The sequence below is a fragment of the Moschus berezovskii genome, chromosome 1, assembly GCF_049115385.1.
Source record: "Moschus berezovskii isolate FMDL1 chromosome 1, NW_MosBer_1.0, whole genome shotgun sequence".
Lineage (NCBI taxonomy): Eukaryota > Metazoa > Chordata > Mammalia > Artiodactyla > Moschidae > Moschus > Moschus berezovskii.
Window position 1 is genome coordinate 65,607,733 of NC_142460.1, and position 24,508 is coordinate 65,632,240.

At 39.7% G+C, this 24,508-nt stretch overlaps 1 protein-coding gene across 5 annotated transcripts in view; it reads left to right on the forward strand.

Annotated features, from left to right (window-relative positions):
* LOC129547113 (transmembrane protein 45A-like) overlaps positions 1 to 24,508 on the forward strand; it is a 131,191-nt gene that overhangs the window by 93,052 nt on the left and 13,631 nt on the right. For 4 of the 5 annotated variants that reach the window (XM_088836572.1, XM_055413234.2, XM_055413016.2 and 1 more), the window contains 3 exons: positions 9,967 to 10,158; positions 11,422 to 11,634; positions 13,452 to 13,636. In XM_088836572.1, the coding sequence (XP_088692698.1) occupies positions 9,969 to 10,158; positions 11,422 to 11,634; positions 13,452 to 13,636 (588 nt within the window). In that variant the 5' untranslated portion in view covers positions 9,967 to 9,968. Of the gene's footprint in view, positions 1 to 2,493; positions 2,709 to 9,966; positions 10,159 to 11,421; positions 11,635 to 13,451; positions 13,637 to 24,508 lie in introns of those variants that run through there. The other variant, XM_055413091.2, reaches the window with a different exon arrangement.

Here is a 24,508-nt window from a genome sequence, read left to right on the forward strand (position 1 = left end):
AAATGATGTCGCACACTACTCAGCCTGGTTTTCTTTTTTTTGGCATCCCTGTGCATTCTGACTTTGATTACCATAGTGGATAAATAAATATTGTGGCTGCATTCAAGGCTTCACCTCCTTCACATGTGCTGATAACTGTTATTGATAATCCTAGAGGGAGACTTCCTCTCCCTTCTGTGTTTAACCTATGCAAATGCACTTGATGAATACTGTCTGATGGGGCTATTCAAAAACCTTTTCTAGTCTTGTCCTGATCTAGGGGGACAGAATGGGATTTGGAATCAGATATATAAAGAACTTGAAATCCTGACTCTGGTCTTTAATAACTCTGTGCCATAGTGTTGGTTAGTAAATCTCTTAGAGTCTCAGTTTCCTCATACCTGTGGTGGAAAGACATACCTGTGATGGAAAGAAGGGGATGACAGAGGATGAGATGGTTCGATGGCATCACCGACTCAATGGACAAGACTTTGAGTAAACTCTGGGAGTTGGTGAGGGACAGGGAGGCCTGGCATGCTGCAGTCCTTGGGTCACAAAGAGTTGGACACAACTGAGCAACTAACTGAACTGAACTGTGGTGAAAAGAATATTTCCTTGGGTTTTCTCAAAGTGAGAATAAGCAGATACATGAAAAGTTATTAGCACTTTGTAGTACATGCTAGCTTCCTACCCATATCAGGTGCAACAGTACTAACAGAAACAATCTAGGCTACTATATTTGAAGAGTTGGCTAAAGGTACATGATGCAATATGGCGTTTATTCATCCTTTCCAATTGTCAGTTTTGTTTTTCAAGACGTAAGTCTTTGGATTGCCTTATCCTGTCACATAGTTTCAGGTTGAGTGTTCTGTTTGTGATTCTGGATGTTAGAATAAGAATGATCCATGTGACATGGATGGTTTTAGCTATCTGAACATTGAAAAGGATATGAGAATAAGAACCAGGGGTATAGAAAAGATAAAAGTAAAATGATGTCTTAATAATGCATGATAAAATAGAGTAAAATGAATAGAATGGCAGCACTCTAGAATGGTTACTGTCGTCTGACAGAGCAGATTATCATCTGGTCTCGAGAGAGGTGTTGAGCCACACACCATTGCCTAATATGAAGCCTGATGTGAGCAAACACATCAGGACTTAGGTACTTCTGGAAGACAAATACCTCTGGGGACTGGTGATGGGGAGGCCACATTTAAATCTGAGTGTCTTAGTGCCAACTTGCTTGTCCCCCACATACTCTAAGCCTTTGGTCCTCAAAACTCAATAGTACCTAAAGATCAAGTGGTGAGTACTGCTTAAAAATGCAGACTTCTGGGCTTCCCCCTGCTGATTGATTTAGTAGATCTGAAGTGAGCCCAGTCTGCATTTAATTAGGCACCCTGACTCTTTCTGATCCTGTTTGCCACCTAGGCCAGTGTTTCAGGGAGGTGGGGTCCCAGGCAGGAGCTCATCATTCATTGGCTATTTATTGAGTGCTGACTAGGTGTGAAGCATTCTAGGCGACATGGCCCTTGTTCACCAAAAGTTTACACTGAAGGAGGAAATAAGACTTGAATGTAGATAGGGTAGCAGCTGCTGGCTCTCCAGGTTAGAGTCAGACTGTTGCTTCTTCCTTGTTTACATTTCACTTTGTGCAAGCCTCATATTGGTTTAGAATAATTTATTCTAACTGATTTATTCATCTATCTCTCAGTTTGTGTATTCTGTGAGGGCAAGTGACTTTCACTGTTGACCTACTTAAATGTTTTCCCATCATCTTTTCTTATTTTGAACTGTGGTGTTGGAGAAGACTTTTGAGAGTCCCTTGGGCTGCAAGGAGATCCAACCAGTCCATCCTAAAGGAAATCAGTCCTGAATACTCATTTGAAGGACTGATGTTGAAACTGAAACTCCAATACTTTGGCCACCTGATGCAAAGAACTGACTCAGTTGAAAAGACCCTGATGCTGGGAAAGATTGAAGGCAGGAGGAGAAGGGAATGACAGAGGATGAGATGATTGGATGGCATCACCAACTCAATGGACATGAGTTTGTGTAAACTTTCAGAGTTGGTGATGGACAGGGAGGCCTGGTGTGCTGCAGTCCATGGGGTCACAAAGAGTTGGACACAACTGAGTGACTGAACTGAACTGAAATTTCTTATTCCTATAAATTTGATTTGACTGTGATTCCCAGCTTAAGCACCTGTGCCTATCTCTTGCTTGAGGCACTGTATGTTAGAAGATCGTTTGTCTTTATCAGACTTAAAATCAGGCTTTATTACGTTACTGCTGCCATGGCCTTTCCTATTGTCACCTGTCCATCTTGATAGCCTGGAAGACAGAGGTCAAAGATCAGACATGTTCCCCTGGCTCTGGTTTTCACAGCAGGTGGGACATGACTGTGGTCATGTGGGTGGGGTGTCAAGGTGAGTCTCATTGGGAAATACTCTATGGCACAAGGTTTGGACTGGAGGTAGGGTGTTTAAAAGGGTGTGGTCCTTAGACTCACATTTATGCAGGCATTGTGACATATTCTGAAGACTTACCTGCTCAAGTTCAAGGTGGAAGGATATGAGCACATTGGTTTAGTCTCCAAGGAGGAAGAGGGGACAGTTTTAGATTTAGGCCAGTCAGTATCTGCTTTTCCTTCTTGAGACTGGGACCACTGTAAATTCTATTCTGGGAGAAGAGAACTGCATGGGAGTTGACACTGAGGAAAGTGTGAAGGTAAGGATAATTTAACTAAGAAAGTCTTTCAAAACAGTTGAAATTTGGGAGAGAAAGAACTGATATGGAATGATGGAGAATCAAAAAAATAATAAAGCTACATATGCTTATATACACATTGCTTTGAAAGTGAAGGCAAATGATAAAGTGAGCTCAAGAAATAGCTCAAATTGGTTTATTGTATTGGATTTATAAATGTCTTGATATGAATTACTAAATAAGATTTAGTAATATTTTATTTTGGTCATGGCTCAAGATGAATTTTTACTTAAAGTTTGGTGGTGGCTGAAGATGAATTTTTACTTAAATTTTTCTCCATGGTATTCATTTATATTTGGTTCAGAATCCAATAAGTAAATTTTAGAATCTGTTTCTCATGGTTATTTTCAATTCTCTCCTCTTTTCATACACAGTCCTGGTCATTGTTTAAGTGGCTTTGGTTAATGGGAATGAACACCTAACACCTGATTTTGCACTTGAGATTTGCCCAATATTACCCCCAAATGCTAGAGTTTTAAAATATTTCCCTTTTGGGTGGTGAGTGTTTGTGTATGTCAGGGGTTGGTCAGTAAAATACAGCTAATGGGGGTTTCAGGCATTGTTTCTTGTCTTAGCTTAGGGAATGATGTTTGGTGTCATTAAGAGCAGAGGGTTTTTTCTGGATGGGGAAGGGTATACATTTTTAGGATGACTGGAAGCTAGAAACCAGTGATTGAATCTTGAAGCTCACCACTTTAGGGCTGCCTGAACCTTTATAAGTGGTGTGATTAAGCAGGGAGGATGCTGAGGAAGGATCTTCTGGTTTGCTAGCCTGGTGATTTTCCCGGGGTTTCTGCTGGCTGTCTGGCGGGTGTGCTCTGCTTTGTGGAAGAGAGCCCCATGTTCTCCTTCCAAGGGCAACATGTCAGCTTTTGGACTGAGATCTAATTAAAGTCTGGATTACTAAGTTTTTACCAGCAATTCCACTTGCAGGCAATAGTAAAACAGGGAACAAAAGACAGATATACAGGTGGTGGTGTTCAAGAAGTTGACTGGAGTGATGTTTGAGGTTCTGAGTGATTTTTCTCTCTCCACAATGGAAGTGAAATTAAGTGAGTGCTATTTTTGTTGCTAGGAGAAATTGTGTCTGTTGAGTCCCTTAGCCAGGCAAATATAGCAAGCCTGCTTTGACTTCATTTTGTTTGGGTCTTTTAAACAGAAAGATTGGGACCTTCAGAATGTTTCAGATTAAAAGGCTAATGATACAGAAGTTCTATAACTGACATAGGAAAAGGAATAATTTCTTATCCCACTCTGATCATCTCAAAATCTTTCAACTATTCCCATTGCCTCCCTATCACATCCCAGGGACTGTTCTGAGATATATTCTTTTGCTCAGCCTTTGGGGGCACAAGAATCTGTTAGCTGGTCATGGAGGTAGATTTGGCTTAGAGCTTTACAATTCAGATATTTTCATGCTATTTCTAAAATACGCAATATATTTTATGTGTGTATTCAAAGCACTTATTAGGCAAACCTGAATATTTAGCAACCATAATTTTGGTAACTCTCTTTTAGAACTTCCTTCTTTTTTATCCCCCATATACCAGGAACCTAAAAAAAGAGAAAAAATGGATGACCCAGGCTCATAACTGCTGAGATGCCTCAATTACCTGCTTTACAGGCTCTCACAATATAATGATGAACATACAGGCTAATGGAGAAGGCACATTTCCAGTAATTAATCACACAAAGAATTCATTAAAGTAAGACTGAGTACTCTGAGAAGATATAAGAGTGATTCTTTCCTGTCTGTCCGTCAGGGAGGATTTTCCAAATAAATAAAATTCAAGAGGCTAGGGGAAGTCAACCAAGTTTGGGGCAGGATACGGTTGACAAAGGAAGTAGAGGCAGTAAGTATAAATAACCAATTAGTTTTCAGGGACATAAGTGGACTCTAGCATGACTTCCATATTTTTGGACTTGAGTAAGTGGTTTTAGAAAATGCAGAGGAACCAGAGATCAAATTGCCAACACTCGCTGGATCATCAAAAAAGCAAGAGAGTTCCAGAAAAACATCTATTTCTGCTTTATTGACTATGACAAAGCCTTTGACTGTGTGGATCACAATAAACTGTGGAACATTTTGAAAGAGATGGGATTACCAGGCCACCTGACCTATCTCTTGAGAAACTTATTTGCAGGTCAGGAAAAAACAGCTAGAACTGGACATGGAATAACAGACTGGTTCCAAATAAGAAAAGGAGTACGTCAAGGCTGTATATTGTCACCCTGTTTATTTGACTTATATGCAGAGTACATCATGAGGAATGCTGGGCTGGAAGAAGCACAAGCTGGAATCAAGATTCCCGGGAGAAATATCAATAACCTCAGATATGCAGATGACACCACCCTTATGGCAGAAAGTGAAGAGGAACTAAAAAGCCTCTTGATGAAATTGAAAGAGGAGAGTGAAAAAGTTGGCTTAAAGCTCAACATTCAGAAAACTAAGATCATGGCATCTGGTCCCATCACTTCATGGGAAATAGATGGGGAAACAGTGGAAACAGTGTCAGACTTTATTTTTTGGGCTCCAAAATCACTGCAGATGGTGATTGCAGCCATGAAATTAAAAGATGCTTACTCCTTGGAAGGAAAGTTATGACCAACGTAGACAACACATTAAAAAGCAGAGACATTACTTTGCCAACAAAGGTCTGTCTAGTCAAGGCAATGGTTTTTCCAGTGGTCATATATGGATGTGAGAGTTGGACTGTGAAAAAAGCTAATCGCCGAAGAATTGATGCTTTTGAACTGTGATGTTGGAGAAGACTCTTTTTTTTTTTTTTTTTTGGACTCCCTTGGACTGCAAGGAGATCCAACCAGTCCATCCCAAAGGAGATCAGTCCTAGGTATTCATTGGAAGGACTGATGCTGAGGCTGTCAGCATACTTCGGCCACCTCATGCAAAGTGTTGACTCACTGGAAAAGACTGATGCTGGGAGGGATTGGGGGCAGGAGGAGAAGGGGATGACAGAGGATGAGATGGCTGGATGGCATTGCAGACTCGATGCACATCAGTTTGGGTAGACTCTGGGAGTTGGTGATGGACAGGGAGGCCTGGCGTGCTGTGATTCATGGGGTCGCAGAGTTGGACACGACTGAACTGATCTGAACTGAGGTGGATGAGTGGTGGTAACTGGAGAAAATATTATTTTCTGGTAGTGGGTGATATAAATAAGATGAGGTGTTCAATGGAGGTGTTGAATAAATATGTGATCCTGTGTTATCCGTTCCGTTCCGTCGCTCAGTCGTGTCCGACTCTTTGCGACCCGGTGGACTGTAGCCTACCAGGCTTCTCCGTCCATGGGATTCTCCAGGCAAGAATACTGGAGTGGGTTACCATTTCCTTCTCCAATGTGTTATAAGAAGGGTTTATTTACTCTTGTTAACTTAGAGCTTCATAGGTCCAGTGGAGTATGGAAGAGTAGATTGGTTCCTGCTTTCAATCTACTTGCAGCTTATTCTTTAATTGCAGTCAAGGAGTTAAATAACTACAGAAAATTCTAGTAACCTTCTAAGACAACAGCAGGAGCAATGTTACAGGCCATACATGAATGATTGCTAGGTGAATTGTATACCCGCTTCTTGCTTTGCTGCAGTTGGTATCCAAGTAGAATTTCTCATCTGGTTTTACTTTTGTTTTACTTTCATAGTTTGAGATGGGTTGAGAATAGCAGGAACTAGTTTAATAATACTGTGGGTTGTTTGCTTTGAAATATCTCATTTTAGCTTTATCACTTAGAAACTTTGTCTTATTTAACAAAAGAGGGGAGCTTTCCAGGTGGTAAAGAATTTTCCTCCAGTGCAGGAGACGCAAGAGATGAGAGTTCAGTTCCTGGGTCAGAAAGATCCCCTGCAGAAGGAAATGACAACCCACTCCAGTGTTTTTGCCTGGAGGATTCCATGGACAGAGGAGCCTGGCAGGCTACCATCCAGGGGGCTACAAAAAGTTGAAAACGACTGAGCACATGAGCCCCATGATCACAACAGAAAAGGAATCTGAGGCCCTGAAGGGGTAAATAACTTTCCCAAAGACATGGAGCGGGTAAATGATAAAGTTGGGATTCAGATCTAGTGTTCTAGATCTTCAGATCTTCCTCAGTTTAAAAAAAAATCCTATTTATTTATTTTAACTGAATATATCCCCTATCTCCTAATTTTAGACATGTATATTGTTCCTAATTTGGTACCTCTATTTCCAGTTAGATGTTTAGGATAAATTCCTAGAAGTGTATTCCCTGTACCAATGAGTGTAAAATCTTTAAGATTCCTTTAGAATATATCAGATTCTTTTCCAGAAAAGTTAAAAAAAATTATAGTGTAGGTGTACTTTTCAATCCCATGTAGAAGTATTTTTTAGTCTCTTGTGGTTGCTGGATCATGGAGAAAGCAAGAGAGTTTCAGAAAAACATCTCTTTCTGCTTCATTGACTATGCCAAAGCCTTTGACTGTGTCGATCACAATAAACTGTGGAACATTCTGAAAGAAATGGGAATCCCAGACCACCTGACCTGCCTCTTGAGAAACCTGTATGCAGGTCAGGAAGCAACAGTCAGAACTGTACATGGAACAACAGACTGGTTCCAAATAGGAAAAGGTGTACATCAAGGTTGTATATTGTCACCCTGCTTATTTAACTTATATGCAGAGTACACCATGAGGAACGCTGGGCTTGAAGAAGCACAAGCTGGAATCAAGATTGCTGGGAGAAATATCAATAACCTCAGATATGCAGATGACACTACCCTTATGGCAGAAAGTGAAGAGGAACTCAAAAGCCTCTTGATGAAAGTGAAAGAGGAGAGTGAAAAGGTTGGCTTGAAGCTCAACATTCAGAAAACAAAGATCATGGCATCTGGTCCCATCACTTCATGGGAAATAGATGGAAAAGCAGTGGAAACAGTGTCAGACTTTATTTTTTTGGGCTCCAAAATCACTGCAGATGCTGATTGCAGCCATGAAATTAAAAGATGCTTACTCCTTGGAAGGAAAGTTATGACCAACCTTGATAGTATATTAAAAAGCAGAGACATTACTTTGCCAACCAAGGTCCGTCTAGTCAAGGCAATGGTTTTTCCCGTGGTCATGTATGGATGTGAGAGTTGGACTGTGAAGAAAGCTGATCGCCGAAGAATCGATGCTTTTGAACTGTGGTGTTGGAGAAGACTCTTGAGAGTCCCTTATACTGCAAGGAGATCCAACCAGTCCATTCTAAAGGAGATCAATCCTGGGTGTTCATTGGAGGGACTGATGCTAAAGCTGAAACTGCAATACTTTGGCCACCTCATGCGACGAGTTGACTCACTGGAAAAGACTCTGATGCTAGGAAAGGTTGGGGGCGGGAGGAGAAGGGGACGACGGAGAATGAGATGGCTGGATGGCATCACCAACTCTGTGGACATGAGTTTGAGTGTACTCCGGGAGTTGGTGATAGACAGGGAGGCCTGGCGTGCTGTGATTCATGGGGTCGCGGAGAGTCGGACACGACTGAGCGACTGAACTGAACTGAACTGAACTGTGGTTGCCTAACCTATGACAAGTAAGAGGACTCAATAACACTGTGATAAAGACGGTGGTTAGGATAATGAATCAGTGAATCTGTTAGGGCAGGAAGGAAGTCCAGGTGTCAGGTAGCCACCTCCTTCTTTATTAATTAAGAACCGAGGCTCAGAGAGCTTAAGGGACCACATCCAGACCCGCCACTCATTAGAGTCAGAGTCTGGATAAGAAGCTGCACTTTTCACTATGTGGTATACTGAGGCAGAGTCTCTAGGATAGTATGGATGATTCAGGGACTGCTGAAATGTCCGTCTGGGATCTCAGCTGGAGATTTAAGAGAATTTTAGTGTTTTAGTCAGCTTCATTGTTCATCTTTCAAACTTCACAGTTCTGTCAGGAGGATGTGAAAGTAACTCAAAGAGATCTGTCCCAAACCCAGAGGTCCAGCACCCAGCCCTGCTGGTCTGGGGAGAATCCTGAAATCCCCCTTTCATGAGTTCTTCTGCACTGATCTACTGTCAGATCCACAGGGATGATTCTGAGTTCTCTCTTTGTTATTCTGTAGAAGGTACAATAGCTTTGAACAAAGGACTGCTCACGTAATTAAAAACTCATATAATTCAAGACTAATTTTCTGTAAGACTGAATTCAAGACATATTTGGTCAAGACCAAAAAAAAGAGTATTTCTGTTTTTTGTTGCTTAATCATGTAGCAATTCAGTTCAAGCCTGGTTTTCTATAGCACTGACCAAAAAAGGAGGGTATTTCTGTTTTTCACTGCTCGATCATGTAGCAGTTATGTTTACAGAATTTACAATTTGATTTGGCGTGGTATCCCTCTAAATCTGCTGGATTAAGCTGTTAAATGTCAACTTTTAATGACTTAACTCAATAAAGGGTTGTTTCCTGCAAAAATCTGATGTAATCTGGTTGACTGTCTTCTATGTTGTAGATATGCCATGCCTAGGTTGCCAAGGCAGGGAAAAAACAAGTTAAAGGAGTCACATAAGCTCTTAACTGACTTAGCATGAAAGTGACAACTGCCACAATCTGCTGGACAGAACTAGAAACGTGGTTCTGATTAAAACGGAGATGAGGCTGGAAAAAGTGTGCGGAAGAGGACACAGATATTTGATGAGCACTAGTGGTCTCTTCCACACACTTGATGTTTGATACTCTGAAATTACCTACTTAAAACTTTTTGTAGGCAATTTCGTAACACTTCGAATTTTAAACATAAAGATAGAACTTTTCTATTACTGTCTTTCAAATATGATTAAAGTGTGTTGGCTGAGTACACTATCATTTTTAAGAGATCTTTTGAGCTCCTTGTTAAAAACAGTGAAAGTTTTTTTTTTTTTAATAATTGTGAGATTTGGATAAGTAATTTCACTCCTATACCTGTATCCCAATTGAAAATGTGATTTAACCCCTGATTCGTGGGTATATTGTGAAAATTTGGTTACATGTCACATGTAAACGAGTAGACACAGTGCCTAGAACAAGGTTAAGTGTTCAATGAATGTCTCTTTCTACTTGATGGTATTGTTAATCTTGTTTATTCCTGGAGGTCTATGTCTGTCGACAGTTATACTGGATCCTCCGACTCAGCAGTATATCTATCATCATCAGAAGATAGTATACAGGAATAAGTGACGTTTTGGCCAAGTTTTGGAAACGAAACATGTTCATCTTCTCTATGTTCTTATTTTGGTAGTTATGGGGAATTTCAAAGGCCATGCTCTTCCTGGATCCTTCTTACTTATCTTGGGGATTTGGTGGACTATAAAGTGCATTCTGAAATATGCCTTCAAAAAGCAGAAACGGACTTCTTACCTTGATTCCAAATCATTATTCCGTCGAATTGAAATGTTGGAAGGAATTGTATTAGTTGGAATGACTTTAACTGGTGAGTGACCCTTTTCTGTGTTCTGTTTGCTTTTTGGGGTATTTTCACATACAAAAAGAAAATTCAATATCAAAACAAAAAATTACTAAAATAAATATTTTATTAAAAATACCTGAATACCTATTCTAATTGTAATTTCTACCTGGTATAGTTTACTAGAACTTATACTTCATGTTATACAAAGAACTGTTCCTTATGAGTTAGTTATAGCAATCAACTTGCCTGTCCACTCAAGGTGAATTTCCTTTTTAGATTTAGTTGGAGCCTTTAAGATAATTTTATGTCAGTTATTCTGAGGCCTGAAAGAGTTAACTCTATCCAAAACCATTTTTCAAAATGTCACGAAGATAATCAAGTGATTATGGGAGAGTGTCAATAATAAATTATTGCTGATAGGCTATCCACAGGGTTCAGGCTAAAGAAAACCTTATTTTCTGTGCTCATCCTTTTTGTGTAGTTACTAAATTAGAGAGGGAGGTTGGGCCAGATGATTGTAAGACCTTTCCATTGGTTCTATGATTCTGTAAAAATGTTCTTTGTTTTTAGAGTTCCACTTCAGCCTCTCATTTACTGAAGGCAAAACTTCCTAATTTTCCTTTAGATTTTATTCATGCCTTGTTCATGATGAGAGGTTTTTGTGATGGTCATCCAACTGTGGATCAAAGAGAGGAATTTCCTTGCCAAATTCTATAGATTAATAAATGAAGTAGCATCTTCAAGAAAGTTTTTCAGAATTTGTGTAACTGGCTAGACTGTATGCTGTATCTGTGTGTGCTTTCTCAGTTATCCTTAACTGGGGAGAAGCTGAACTCTAGCATTCTAATCCTGAACCAAGGACAACTCACTACCCAAAGATGTACTGTGTAAGAAGAAGTGATCGGATGCTATAGGATTAATCTCACAAATCTAAATCTAAAATTACTCAGGATTTATCTAGTCATTAGATTAAAGTAGGAACTAAGGCCATCAGGGGAACTGATCGGGGAACTCTGTGGAACTAAGGCCATTAGCTTTGAAGATCTGAAATAGCTGTTTGATGAAACTCACTATCTTTGACTAAGAGTGATTATCCAAACCAATCTTTGAAGCTTCAAAACCGGCCTAAAGAACCAGTGCTCGGCTGTTAGGTAACAGCCCAGACAGTAGAATCAGTGCCATAAAAAGATAATATATTAGGCTAAGAAGTAGGCTGGTTCTTCTGCATCTTCTGTTTTCAGTCAAGTTGTGGAAAGATGGCTTAAAGTGTGATATATCCCTCTGCAGGCATCCTTGGAGAACAGTTTATTCCTGGAGGACCACGCCTGACCTTGTATGACTACCAAGAGGGTCAGTGGGTCCAACTCCTGAGCTGGCAGCATTTTACCATGTACTTCTTCTTTGGGCTGCTGGGTGTAACAAACATCTTATCTTCTACCATCATTTCACTTCCTGCCTCCTTTAGCAAGTTAATGTTATCAAATGCCTTATTTGTGGAGGGTAAGTATGAGTATTTTCATATACCTTTCATTATTCTTGGACATTTGTCTAGCCCTTTACGAAAATATTTCTTTTGTGTCCTGGTATAGCCTTGGCCCATAAGGTCATCTGTTTGGTTTGGGTCATGGTGAGCTATTGAGATGTCCTAGACAGGATGCCGAAGATTTTCCTTCCCTACTGACTCATTTGGGCTTTCCTGGTGGCTCAGTTGGTAAAGAATCTGCCTGCAATGCAAGAGACCTGGGTTTGATCCCTGGGTCAGGAAGATCCTCTGGAGAAGGAAATGGCTACCACTCCAGTATCCTTGCCTGAGAATTCAATGGACAGAGGAGGCTGGCGAGCTACAGTCCATGGGGTGACAAAGAGTTGGACACGATTGAATACTAACACACACACACACACACACTGACTCATTAAGTACAACCAGGCAAGTCAAGTCATTCAATGTGTTTTATTCACATTTCACACTTTTCTTAAAGAAACACCTACTCCAGTATTCTTGCCTGGAGAATTCCATGGACAGAGGAGCCTAGTGGGTTCCAGCCATGGTGGTTGCAAAACTTGTCTGTTACAACTAAGCAATGAATCAACAACAATGACAGACATGGTTTATCTCTGATTTATCCAAGAGATGATCATTATTTCCATTTTTGACATATAAAATTGAGCTGAGAATAGTGAAGCATAAATATCTTCTAACAAGGAGACCACTCATAGTAGAGTAGCTTCCAAATCTAATACTGATATAGTGAAACTCCACTATTACATGATAAACAGGGTCCAAAAAATCTGGTGACATAAAATTGAAGTCCTAACATTCTTTGTTCCATTAGCCTCCCTGTTACTCTGTACGGAAACACTGAAAACAAGTATTTAATGATTTATTTTCATTTATTTTATATGTAAAGGATAGATTGGTTGTAGAACTAGAAAAATATCCCCATTATCAAGAGTTGTCTTTTCTAATGTCCACTTTGCCTCCCACATCCAAAAGTAAGAGCTTCGGTTGGGCACTAGAGATGCCATGATTCTCTTTATCTCAGGATGTTACCATATTTTCAGTGAACATCTTTTCCCCTTCATCTAAATGAAAAGGATGAAACTGAAGCCAGCATCTCTGTCCATGGGATTAAAAAATATAGTTAGTTACTACTTTTTGGGAGCTTCCAGAGAATCTTATTATACCCATCAAATTCCACTCTTATGACTTGTGTGTATATTTATTGCCTTCAGTGGACTGAATTTCTTAAGGTGAGGGTTTGTCTCATTCATCTGTCTGTTCACCTCAACACCCATTTCACTGTTCCCTTCATGCTTATTATTCTTATTTTTGCATAAAAGATGGCTTTGAAATATAGAAAATGTCATGATGTATTGGAGAAGAGAATAAAGGCTGGGGAAGGGGAAAGGAAATTTCAAAGATTCCATCCTAAAGAGATAGTGATGACTCCAAAAATGCTGTGTGCTCAGTCATATCCGACTCTTTTGCCACCCCATAAACTGTAGCCCACCAGGCTCCTTTGTCCATGAGATTTTCTAGGCAAGAATATTGGAGTAGGTTGCCATTTCCTACTCCAGGTGACTTTCCAGACCCAAGGATAGAATCCACATTTCCTGCACCTCCTGCATTGGCAGGTGGGTTCTTTACCACTGTGCCACCTGGGAAGTCCCCCAAATGCTAGAGGTTTCCAATATTTTAGGAAGCAGTGAGCATCTGATATTTTGGACAAATAAATGTGTGTGTTTGTGAAAGTTGTGTATTGAGGGAAACAGTAGATAGTTTCACTGAAAAAGGCAGTTTTTTCTGCCTCTGACAGCTTTTGTCTTCTACAATCACATTCATGGCCGGGAGATGCTGGACATCTTTGTGCACAAGCTTCTGGTCTTGGTCATCTTTTCGGCAGGCCTTGTCGCCTTCATGGAGCTCTTCGTGCAGGACAAGATAACTGTGGAACTTCTGCGGACAAGCCTTTTCCTGCTTCAGGGAAGCTGGTTCTGGCAGGTGAGCTGGGGCCTCCAGTCAATGTGCCCGGTGTCTGCACTGATGACCTTCTCTCTTTGATTGTATGTGTTGTGCTCTGAAACCCAGAGACTTCCTTCTGATATGCTGCTGGCAGTGAGAATGTGAACCTTTGAGGGGTGATGCTTAATTGAGGAGCTCAGTGACCCTGGTGAGAATAGTGGCAGAGGAGCAGGGAAGGAGGTGGGAGGTGTACACTTTCATCACACACCTGAATATCCATTTTGTAGGAACTCTGAGCCGGTGCTTAGCTGGAAGCAGTTCCTGATGCTAAAGTCACTTAAAGCCTAATGAGTAATAAGCTTGAGAAACATATGGAAGGCAGGAAAGGGAGGGAATTATGTATTGAGGAATAAGTATGTGCCGGCCCCTGGACACGACTTTTACATGCACATTATTTCATTCTCATTTCATCCTTGTGTTTCATTTTGTCCCCACGACAACTTGGAAGTTAGATATTATCATCCCCAATTGACTGATAAAGAAGGACCCCAACTTCCAGGATCTAATGTCTGATCTGAGGTGGAGCTGATATGATATGAAAAAACATGAAGTACACAATAAATATAATGCACTTGAATTGAACTGAAACTATCGCTTCCTCCACCCTGGTTCATGGAAAGATGGATTTCCATGAATTCAGTCCCTGTTGCCGAAAAGATTGGGGACCACTATTTTATAGAGACTGATAAATCATAATCCAATATACATATGTAGATATAATGAAAGTCTGGGATGAAAGGTGAACGTGGTTTAATGACAGAAGATTTCTTAAAGGAGATTTTTAGTCACTAAAGTTCAAGGATATGGGATGATGGTTCTTCCAGGGATTTGCATTTCAGTGAAGAGTGATAACAATGCCCTGGTGGGCAAGGGGCAGAGAAACATCATGATCAAAATGGAAGCTAGGAAAGATGTGATATTTAAGCTTGTTGGGGAGTAGAAAGGCTGTTGGAGCAGAGGCGAGTAAAGAGCTAGATTCAAGGGTTGTTTTGAAGGAAAAATCATATAGAAAAAGTAACAAATAACTTATCATGTGATAAAATTTATAATCGGTTAATTTAACCAGCTGGTATACAGAAGTTGTATTGTGAGATTATTTATCATCTGTTGGGAAGCTAAATAGAATAGCATGTAAAACATAATTATGCATTCTGTATCTCTTGATGGGAATATTTTACTATATATTGTGCATGTATTGCTGTATTGCTGATCAAAACTAAAAATAAAAAAAATTCAACAGTGATAACGTCTGACCAAGATGACAAGTGGGTTTATGCTTCAGCATATCTCCTCTGATTCAAACATATAACAGTGATACATAAACTATCAAAAATACCTATGAAATTAAAAAGATATTTAAAAAGAGAGAAATAAATCAAAGTAAGCGGGTAAAAAATATGTAGTGGCAATTAAACAACCCAAACTAAGGCAAGCCACCTGTGGGCCAGACAGACTAGAAATGCATAGTTGGAGAAGATATGGACTGCAGGCCTATGGACTCCAGGTCTGGGGTAGATATGATGGGTGGTCATTTGGCTCCAGGGAAACTAAAAGGAAATTAAAAGTTCCTCTCAATGTGGGGTAAAGCCAGGCTCTTGGACCTCTTTTTAATTATATGTTTATGTATTCTCTATTTCTAATTGCTTTTCGTTCAGTTGATATTTCACTTTCTGATAGAGGTCTGTTAAAATTTTATATTAGTTACGGATTTGTCAATTTTATTTTCAGTTTTTTCTTTAATGTCATGAGGTTGTATTCTCCTTCTCTCTAGTTTTTTTGAGTTGAATATTCACTTATATTTAATTTTCTTATATTTACATATAATACATCTAAGACTGCATGTGTGCTCAGTTGCTTCAGTCATGTCTGATTCTTTGCGACCCTATGGATTATAACCTGCCAGGCTCCCCAGCCCATGGGATTCTCCAGGCAAGAGTACTGGGTGGCCCTCCTCCAGGGATCTTCCCAACCCAGAGACTGAGCCCAGGTCTTGCACAACAGGTGGATTCTTTATTGCTGAGCTGCCTGGAAAGCCGGACACCTTTCTATAGAATTCCTTTTCTATATACTACTATAGCTACCTCCTGTGAGATTTCGTGTATGGTAGCTTTCACTCTTGGGAAATTTTGAATGTTGCATTTTCTATGTTTATAAAATCCATGTTTATAAATTCTATTTAATTTATAAGTTATTTAGGAGCATACTTTTCAGTTTCCCCCAAATATTCTTTTTTATTGATTATTTGCAATTCTGTTGCTTTGTATGTGTTCCCTTTGAATTGTGTTGAGACTGCCTTTCGAATGTAGCCCAATGTCGCTGGTAGTAAATGTTCCATGTATTTGAAAAGATAGTATATTCCATCTTTGTTGGGTTGAAGATTCTCCATATATTTACTAAATCAAGTTTTTAAAGAGTTAAATATGCAAATAAAGAAGTTAGAAAGTAAGGAAAAAGGGGGAAACCCAGAGTTGAAAAAAGGAATAATAAAGATAAGCTCAGAATGAATGAAACTATTTAATGTTTCTTTAATCATTCAGTTCAGTTCAGTCGCGTTTGATTAAATATCTGAGGGAGGAAGCTGTGAGCTTTTGTAACTGACCATAGGTTGGCTTAATATCGTTCTTTCTGCCAGAGGAATAATATTTTCATATTTCCCCAAAAGCTTTTCTAAGGAAGAGATATGAGGTTAGAATCTTTGGGCATAAGTCCGAGATCATTTAAAAACTTTCCATCTGTCATTATGCCTAGATTAGTATCTTTCTTTACAAGGTGACCAGATTAAATAACATTTGGGATTTAAAGGAAAATGAATATTTGATACCAATGCAAACAAACACACTGGCAGGAAAGGCAGGTTTAACAATATCATGTCTCCTCCCCTGCCCCCTCCCTGTTAGTTTCCTCTGAAACAAAAATGTTTCAGGGGCTTAGGTGAATTTATTTTGCTTCCATGTTTTGTTGCTATGAATGTTTATGCCCCAAACTCTATCTCAGGCTAATACTATTACATTGTGATTTGCTTTTCAGCATATTATTTCTCTTGCTACTTCTTCATACGTGATTAATAAACATTATAGAGACAGATTAGAGAAAGGATTTGGAAAACTCAGCAGTGGCCACAGGACTGGAAGAGGTCAGTCTTCATTCCAATCCCAAAGAAAGGCAATGCCAAAGAATGCTCAAACTACCGCACAATTGCACTCATCTCACACGCTAGTAAAGTCATGCTCAAAATTCTCCAAGCCAGGCTTCAGCAGTATGTAAACCGTGAACTCCCAGATGTTCAAGCAGGTTTTAGAAAAGGCAGAGGCACCAGAGATCAAATTGCCAACATCCGCTGGATCATGGAGAAAGCAAGAGAGTTTCAGAAAAACATCTATTTCTGCTTCATTGACTATGCCAAAGCCTTTGACTGTGTGGATCACAATAAACTGTGGAACATTCTGAAAGAGATGGGAATCCCAGACCACCTGACCTGCCTCTTGAGAAACCTGTATGCAGGTCAGGAAGCAACAGTTAGAACCGGTCATGGAACAACAGACTGGTTCCAAATAGGAAAAGGAGTGCGTCAAGGTTGTATATTGTCACCTTGCTTATTTAACTTATATGCAGAGTACATCATGAGGAACGCTGGGCTGGAAGAAGCACAAGCTGGAATCAAGATTGCTGGGAGAAATATCAATAACCTCAGATATGCAGATGACACCACCCTTATGGCAGAAAATGAAGAGGAACTCAAAAGCCTCTTGATGAAAGTGAAAGAGGAGAGTGAAAAGGTTGGCTTGAAGCTCAACATTCAGAAAACAAAGATCATGGCATCTGGTCCCATCACTTCATGGGAAATAGATGGAAAAACAGTGGAAACAGTGTCAGACTTTGTTTTTTTGGGCTCCAAAATCACTGCAGATGCTGATTGCAGCCATGAAATTAAAAGACGCTTGCTCCTTGGAAGGAAAGTTATGACCAACCTTGATAGTATATTAAAAAGCAGAGACATTACTTTGCCGACCAAGGTCCGTCTAGTCAAGGCAATGGTTTTTCCCGTGGTCATGTATGGATGTGAGAGTTGGACTGTGAAGAAAGCTGATTGCCGAAGAATCGATGCTTTTGAACTGTGGTGTTGGAGAAGACTCTTGAGAGTCCCTTATACTGCAAGGAGATCCAACCAGTCCATTCTAAAGGAGATCAATCCTGGATGTTCATTGGAGGGACTGATGCTAAAGCTGAAACTCCAGTACTTTGGCCACCTCATGAGACGAGTTGACTCACTGGAAAGGACTCTGATGCTGGGAAAGGTTGGGGGCGGGAGGAGAAGGGGACGACGGAGAATGAGATGGCTGGATGGCATCACCGACTCTGTGGACATGAGTTTGAGTGTACTCCGGGAGTTGGTGATGGACAGGGAGGCCTGGCGTGCTGTGATTCATGGGGTCGCGGAGAGTCGGACACGACTGAGCGACTGAACTGAACTGAACTGAACTGAACACCTGGATTCTTGGAACCATAAATATGGAGAGGTGAACAGAATGAGGAAAATGCCCACAGTGGCCATTTTTTAAAATAGCTCATATATAAATGATTAAGTAATAGACAAACCTGGAGGGCATTCCCCTCCCCACCTATCAAAATGGTTTATTTCCTGAACATTACAGCCAAATAAATTTTTCTCAAAAGCCTAATCAAAGGCAATTTAGAAAAGATTAAAAAAAAATCTCTCAGGCACATTTATTCCATGAAGCATGTTTTCTGAGTCTGTGTGTGGATGAGTATTTCTAAAGCTCACTTTTGTACTTTCTCATTCCCAGTGTGAGAACCGCAGTGCAGCAAGAATCAAGGAAAGAGGAGGACACATTTGGGAGGGATTTTAGTTTGGAAACAAAAAACAGTTGTGACTGTGGCATGAAGGGAGAAGTCTGTGAGCCGGACCCAGATCTGAATTCTGGATCTACCATATTAATGACATGACCATAGACTAACTGTTCTGTGTGCTTAAGATTCCTCAACTAAAAAATAGTAATGATATCTTATGAGATTGTTGCTTGAATGAAATGTTCCAACCTGAAAATGCCTCTGCCTTGAGGAGATACTATTAATTCCATAGGAAGAGGGTTGAGAAATCTTCTAGGAGAAGGTGAACTTTAGTTGGGGTTTGAAAGGTAAGTGAGAGTCACCAGTTGTGTCCAGGTTTGAGCTTTAGAACAGGTGATACTCTTCTGCTTATTTCAGCCTTAGCTCCTGTATTAGTGTACAAGGGCTGCAATAAAAAATTCCAACAAGCAGAAAGACTTCACTGTTCTGGGAGATAGAACTAAAAATCAAGCTGTCAGCAGGTTGGTTCTTTCTCTGGGGCCCTAAGGGAGAATTTGTCAGTTGCCAACAATCATTGACTTTCCTTGGCCTGTTGGTAGCATGATTCCAATCTCTGCCTCCAGAGTCATACCTGTGTATTTCTGTGTACCTGTGTCTTTACATGGACCTCTTATAAGGGCATTCAACTGGAAACTGAAAGTGAAAGTCACTCAGTTGTGTCCAACTCTTTGCGACCCCATGGACTATACAGTTCATGGAATTCTCTAGGCCAGAATCCTGGAGTGGGCAGTCTTCTTCCCAACCCAGCGATCAAACCTAGGTCTCCCACATTGTAGGCAAATTCTTTACCAGCTGAGCCACAAGGGAAGCCCAAGAATACTGGAGTGGGTAGCCTATCCCTTCTCCAGCAGATGTTCCTGACCCGGGAATCAAACCAGGGTCTCCTGGATTGCAGGCGGATTCTTTACCAACTGAGCTATCACAGAAGCCCCACTCATCACTGGATTTAGGGCCAATTCTGATCCAATATGACCTCATCTGGATGTCATCTACAAAGACCGTATTTCCAAATGAGGTTACATTCACAGGTATCAGGGGTTAGGACTTCAACATGCCCTTTTAGAAGGAATGATTTAACCCACAACAACTGCGAAGTCTTTCCCCTGGGAGCTGGAGTTGATCACTCCCCAGGCAGGGGTAGGTGAGTGGTGTGAATTGCATTGAAGGAACACAAGTGAGACTGATGGGTGGGAACTGGAGAGCTAGCCCTTAACCTAGCTAGGTCATTAAACTCAACCTCCCAAAAGGCCTTTTCTTGACACAGATTTCTCTGTCAACCTCCATGTATTGATGTGAGAGAAGAACACGAGAAGCAGTTCTGACACCCTAGTTGAAATGGCTGGGCCCCTTAAACTGAGAATTGACTACATAGTTTGAGTTTACTTATTGTCATTTCCAAACAGTGAGCACAGAGGAGCTAGAAAGTCTCTCTTTCTTCCAGGGCCTTTAGGGACCTGGGCTCTCGTCACTTTGGTTTCCACTGTGAGCGTTCCTTGCAGTATTATAAAGGGGTATTACAAAACACAGATATGTTGAAACAGCAGACAAAGCAGCTGGGTGGCATTCTGCTCGTGGAGTTTATGGGTACTGTAGGTTCAGATCTCTAATTTGATAACTGATCTATCTTTTGTTAATTACTCATCCCTTTAGAATGGAGCCCTGTCCTCATACAGAGTCCCCAGCTCTTGGTGGGTGCTGCACAGCGCAATGATGCAAGTGCCTTTGTGACTGTTTGGAGACCAGAGGCAGGTTCGCACCTTATTTAGATTTCTTTTCTTTTTTTTTTAGATTTTTGTATCTGTAAAATAGACATAACAAAAGAAGTCTGTCTCCTGGGATGTAGAGAAGGGCAGGTAGGAGTTATTATAGACTACCCAGCTTATTTCAGCTTTGATATTTGAGAAAAATTTATGAATGTGACACTGGTTAATAAATAAAATGCATAGCACCAGTGTAAAAATGAAGGCCTCTGGACTGCTCCACTTGGTCAGGCAGCTACCAACCTGAACAGTGAATCAATGGAGAACATATGTTGCTGTTCATGCTTTGAAACACATGTCTGGTGTGGCCAGATATTTCTGTTTTTAGAAGTAAGCTGAGACTGTGGACTTTTGAGTGAAGTTCCCTAATTTTTCAAGCATTGTAAATTAATTCAAATTATTTTTTAAAATGTGCAAGGCAGGCAAAGCACATCTGTGATATAGATGTGGCTCAGTCTATAATCTGTGTTTTAAGGGAAAAACAGTACCATGTCTTCATGGGACCAACTACTATCTCAGTACTGATTGTTCAAATTGTATCAAACTGCTGAGATGACTCACATGGACCTTGGTGTCCAAGCCATTGTCCTTCACATTGCCCAATGGAGAAAGGCTAAAAGAGCGTGTTGGGTAGAAAAAGGAGCACACAGAGTTCTGGAGGCAGGCCCTCCTGTCTTGGAACCCTGTTAGTCATTCAGCCGTTTTGTAATATTGGGGATGTGACTGCAATCTCTGAGTTGCTGTTCTACCCTCTGTGATATGGGGATGATGACACCCTCCTCTTGGGGTGGTTGTGAGGATGAGAATTAGGGTGAAGTTGATGTGCATGAGTGAGGTTACAGTGCCTGACACATGGCGGTACATCTTCCAGGGAGTACCAATGGCAGCTCTCCTTCCAGCTAAAGGGAATCCTTTATTTTTTAAAATATTTATCTATTTGGCTGTGCTGGGTCTTAGGTGCAGCACACAGGATCTTCGATCTTTGTTGGGCATTGAGGATCTTGAGTTTCAGCTTGCAAACTCAGTTGTGATACATGAGATCTAGTTCTGTGACCAGAGATAGAACCCAGACACCCTGCATTGGGAGCACAGAGTCTTAGCTGCTGGATCACCAGGGAATTCCCTAAAGGGAATCCTTTCAGATGGGAAACAGGAACATGTGATTAAGGCACAACTTTTACTTTTCCCTGGATTATTCATATTACTGGAAATTTCCAACAGAAATGGTTTCACTCAATATTATAAACTAAAATGCTTTTTTTCCCCCAGTAAGATTACATTTATTAGATTTATGATCATGAGCAAATTACTAAACCACCCAATTTTTCAATCTGGTTAATGAGGATAACAATACGTTAACATGGGATAATAATATATTATTGAAGGGCCATAGTAGAGAAACCTCCTAAGCACAGTAACTGACACATAGTTAGCTAATATGTGGTAGGCTTTTGTACAATTATCCATGTAATTATCTTGGTTTTGTATTTCATTTAGATCTCAAACCCGACATCTGTTCCTCTATCTACCTATCATCTTTTTATCTTACTTTTCCTATTGGAGTAAAATTCATGTAACAGAAATAAATTCCTCCCTCCCTCTCTTCCTTCCTCGCTTTTTCAGTTTTATTAAAGAATAATTGACATGCAGCACTGTATGAGTTTATGATGTATAGCACAATGATTTCATTTACATAATGAAATGATTACCAAAATAAGTTTAGTGAATATCCATTATCTCATGTAGAAACAAAATTAAAGACATTGAAAAAAATTGTTTCCTGTGATAAGAAATCTCAGAATTTACTCTCTTAACTTCCATAACACACAGCAGTGTTAATTATATTGACCACATTGAACATTACACCACTTATTTATCTTATAACTGGAAGTTTGTACCCATTGGCTGCCTTCATCCAGCCAGTGGGGATATCAATCCCCTTCCCCCACCTCCCACCTCTGGTAACCACAAATCTGATCTCTTTTTCTATGAATTTGTTTCTGAAGTATAACTGACCTAGAGCACTGTTAGTTCCTCATGCCCAACATAGTGATTTCATATTTCTACAAGTTGCAATATGATCCCTCATATCTAATATCTATCTAGTATCTGGATCTAGTATCTGCCACTAGACAAAGATATTACATAATTGTTGACTGTATTTCCAACAGTGTACATTTCATACTTGGAACTCATTTGTTCTGTGATTGGAAATTTGTCCCTCTTAATCTCCCTTACCAATTCTCTCATCCCGGGAACCTTCTCCCCTTTAGCAACATTTTATGCTTTTTAAAGTGTATAATGCAGCAACATTTAGTACATTCACAGTGTTGTGCAACTCTCACACAACTCTCTATTTAGTTCTAAAATATTTTCATCATCCTGAAAGGAAACCCCAGTTCCATTAACCAATCATTCCTTTTTTTCCTTCCAGTCCCTGGTTACCACTAATTTGCTTTGTTTCTCTATGGTTTACCTATCCTGGTTATTTCATACAAACAGAACCATGCAATATTATCTTTTGTGTCTATCTTCTTTCTCTAACATAATGTTTTCAAGGTTCATCCAATTTGCATTATAAATTAATGTCATTTTTATGGCTGAATAATGTTCTGTGGTATGGAAATACCACATTTTTCTTATTCATTATCAGTTGATGGACAATTGGAATGTTTTCAACTGTGGCCCTTGTGAATGATGCTGCTTTGAACATTTGTGTAGATGTTTGGATAGTGGTTTTTCGATTATTTTGGGAAAGATATTCTCCATTTAACTTTTTGAGAAACTGTCAAATTGTTATCCACATGGCTGTATCATTTTATGGGCTTCCCAGGTGGTACGGTGGTAAAGAATCTGCCTGCCAGTGCATGAGACACAAGAGACACGGATTTGGTCCCTGGGTTGGAAAGATCCTCTGGAGTAGGAAATGGCAACCCATTCCAGTATTCTTGTCTGGAAAATTCCATGGAGAGAGGAGCCTGGAGAGCTACAGTCCATGGGGTCACAAAGAGTCAGACAAGACTGAGCACACATACATGTATCATTTTACATTCTCAATAGCAACGTGTAAGGATTCCAGTTTCTCCATACCCTTACCAACAGTTGTTACTTACTATTATTAATACCATTCTAGAGGGTGTGAAGTGATATTTCATGGTGGTTTTTATTTTCATTTCTCTAATAACTAATGATGTTTATAATTTTTTCTTGAGCTTATTGAGGATTTAAGCACCTTCTTTGGGAAAATGAGTCTTCATGTCCCTTGGCCATTAAAATTTTGTTTGGTTTTTTGTTGAGATTTAGGAGTTCTTAATATATTCTAGATATCAGTTCCTTATCAGATATATGATTTGCAAAATTTCCTCATATGCTAAGGGTTGTCTTTTCATCTTCTTGATACTGTCCTTTGATGCACGTTTTTAATTTTGATGTGTCTTGGTGTCATGTCTAAGAAATCAGTACCAAATCCCAGGACATGAAGCTTTTTCCTTGTGTTTTCTTCTAAGAGTTATAATTTTAGTTCTCATATTTAGGTTTTTGATTCATTTTGAGTTTACTTTTATATATGGTGTAATGGTTTATTTGCTAAATTGTGTCCGACTCTTGCAACCCCTGGCTACACTCCATTTATTTAGATCTTCTTTGATCTCTTTCAACAATGTTTTGTAGTTTGCAAGGTACAAATCTTGAGCCTCCTTGCTTAAATTTATTCCTAAGTATTTTATTCTTTTCAATGCTATTATTAATGGAATTGTTTTCCTAACTTAATTTTTATGGATTGTTCATTGCATCTTTTGTGTGTTGATTTTGTATCCTGCAGGTGTGCTAAATTTATTTATTAGCTCTGATAGTTTTTTTTTGTGTGTGGATTCTTTATAATTATATGTATATAAGATCATGTAATTTGTGAATATAGATAGTTTTACTTCTTCCTTAACAATGTGGATGTGCTTTATCAATTTTTCTTGACTAATTGCACTGGCTAGAATTTCTAGTGCAGTATTAAGTAGAACTTGTAAAATAAGAAATCCTTGTCTTGTTCCTAATCTTAGGAGACAAGCTTTCAGTATGAATGTAATGTTACCCAAAAGCTTTGTTTATTTTAAAACCTGTTTTTCAAAACTCTTATTTTGAAATAATTTAGTGAAGCTGAGCAATTTAGAATCCTAACATATTCTCTGAAAGTCCATCAATCTCCAGAGATGATTACTATCCATATTTT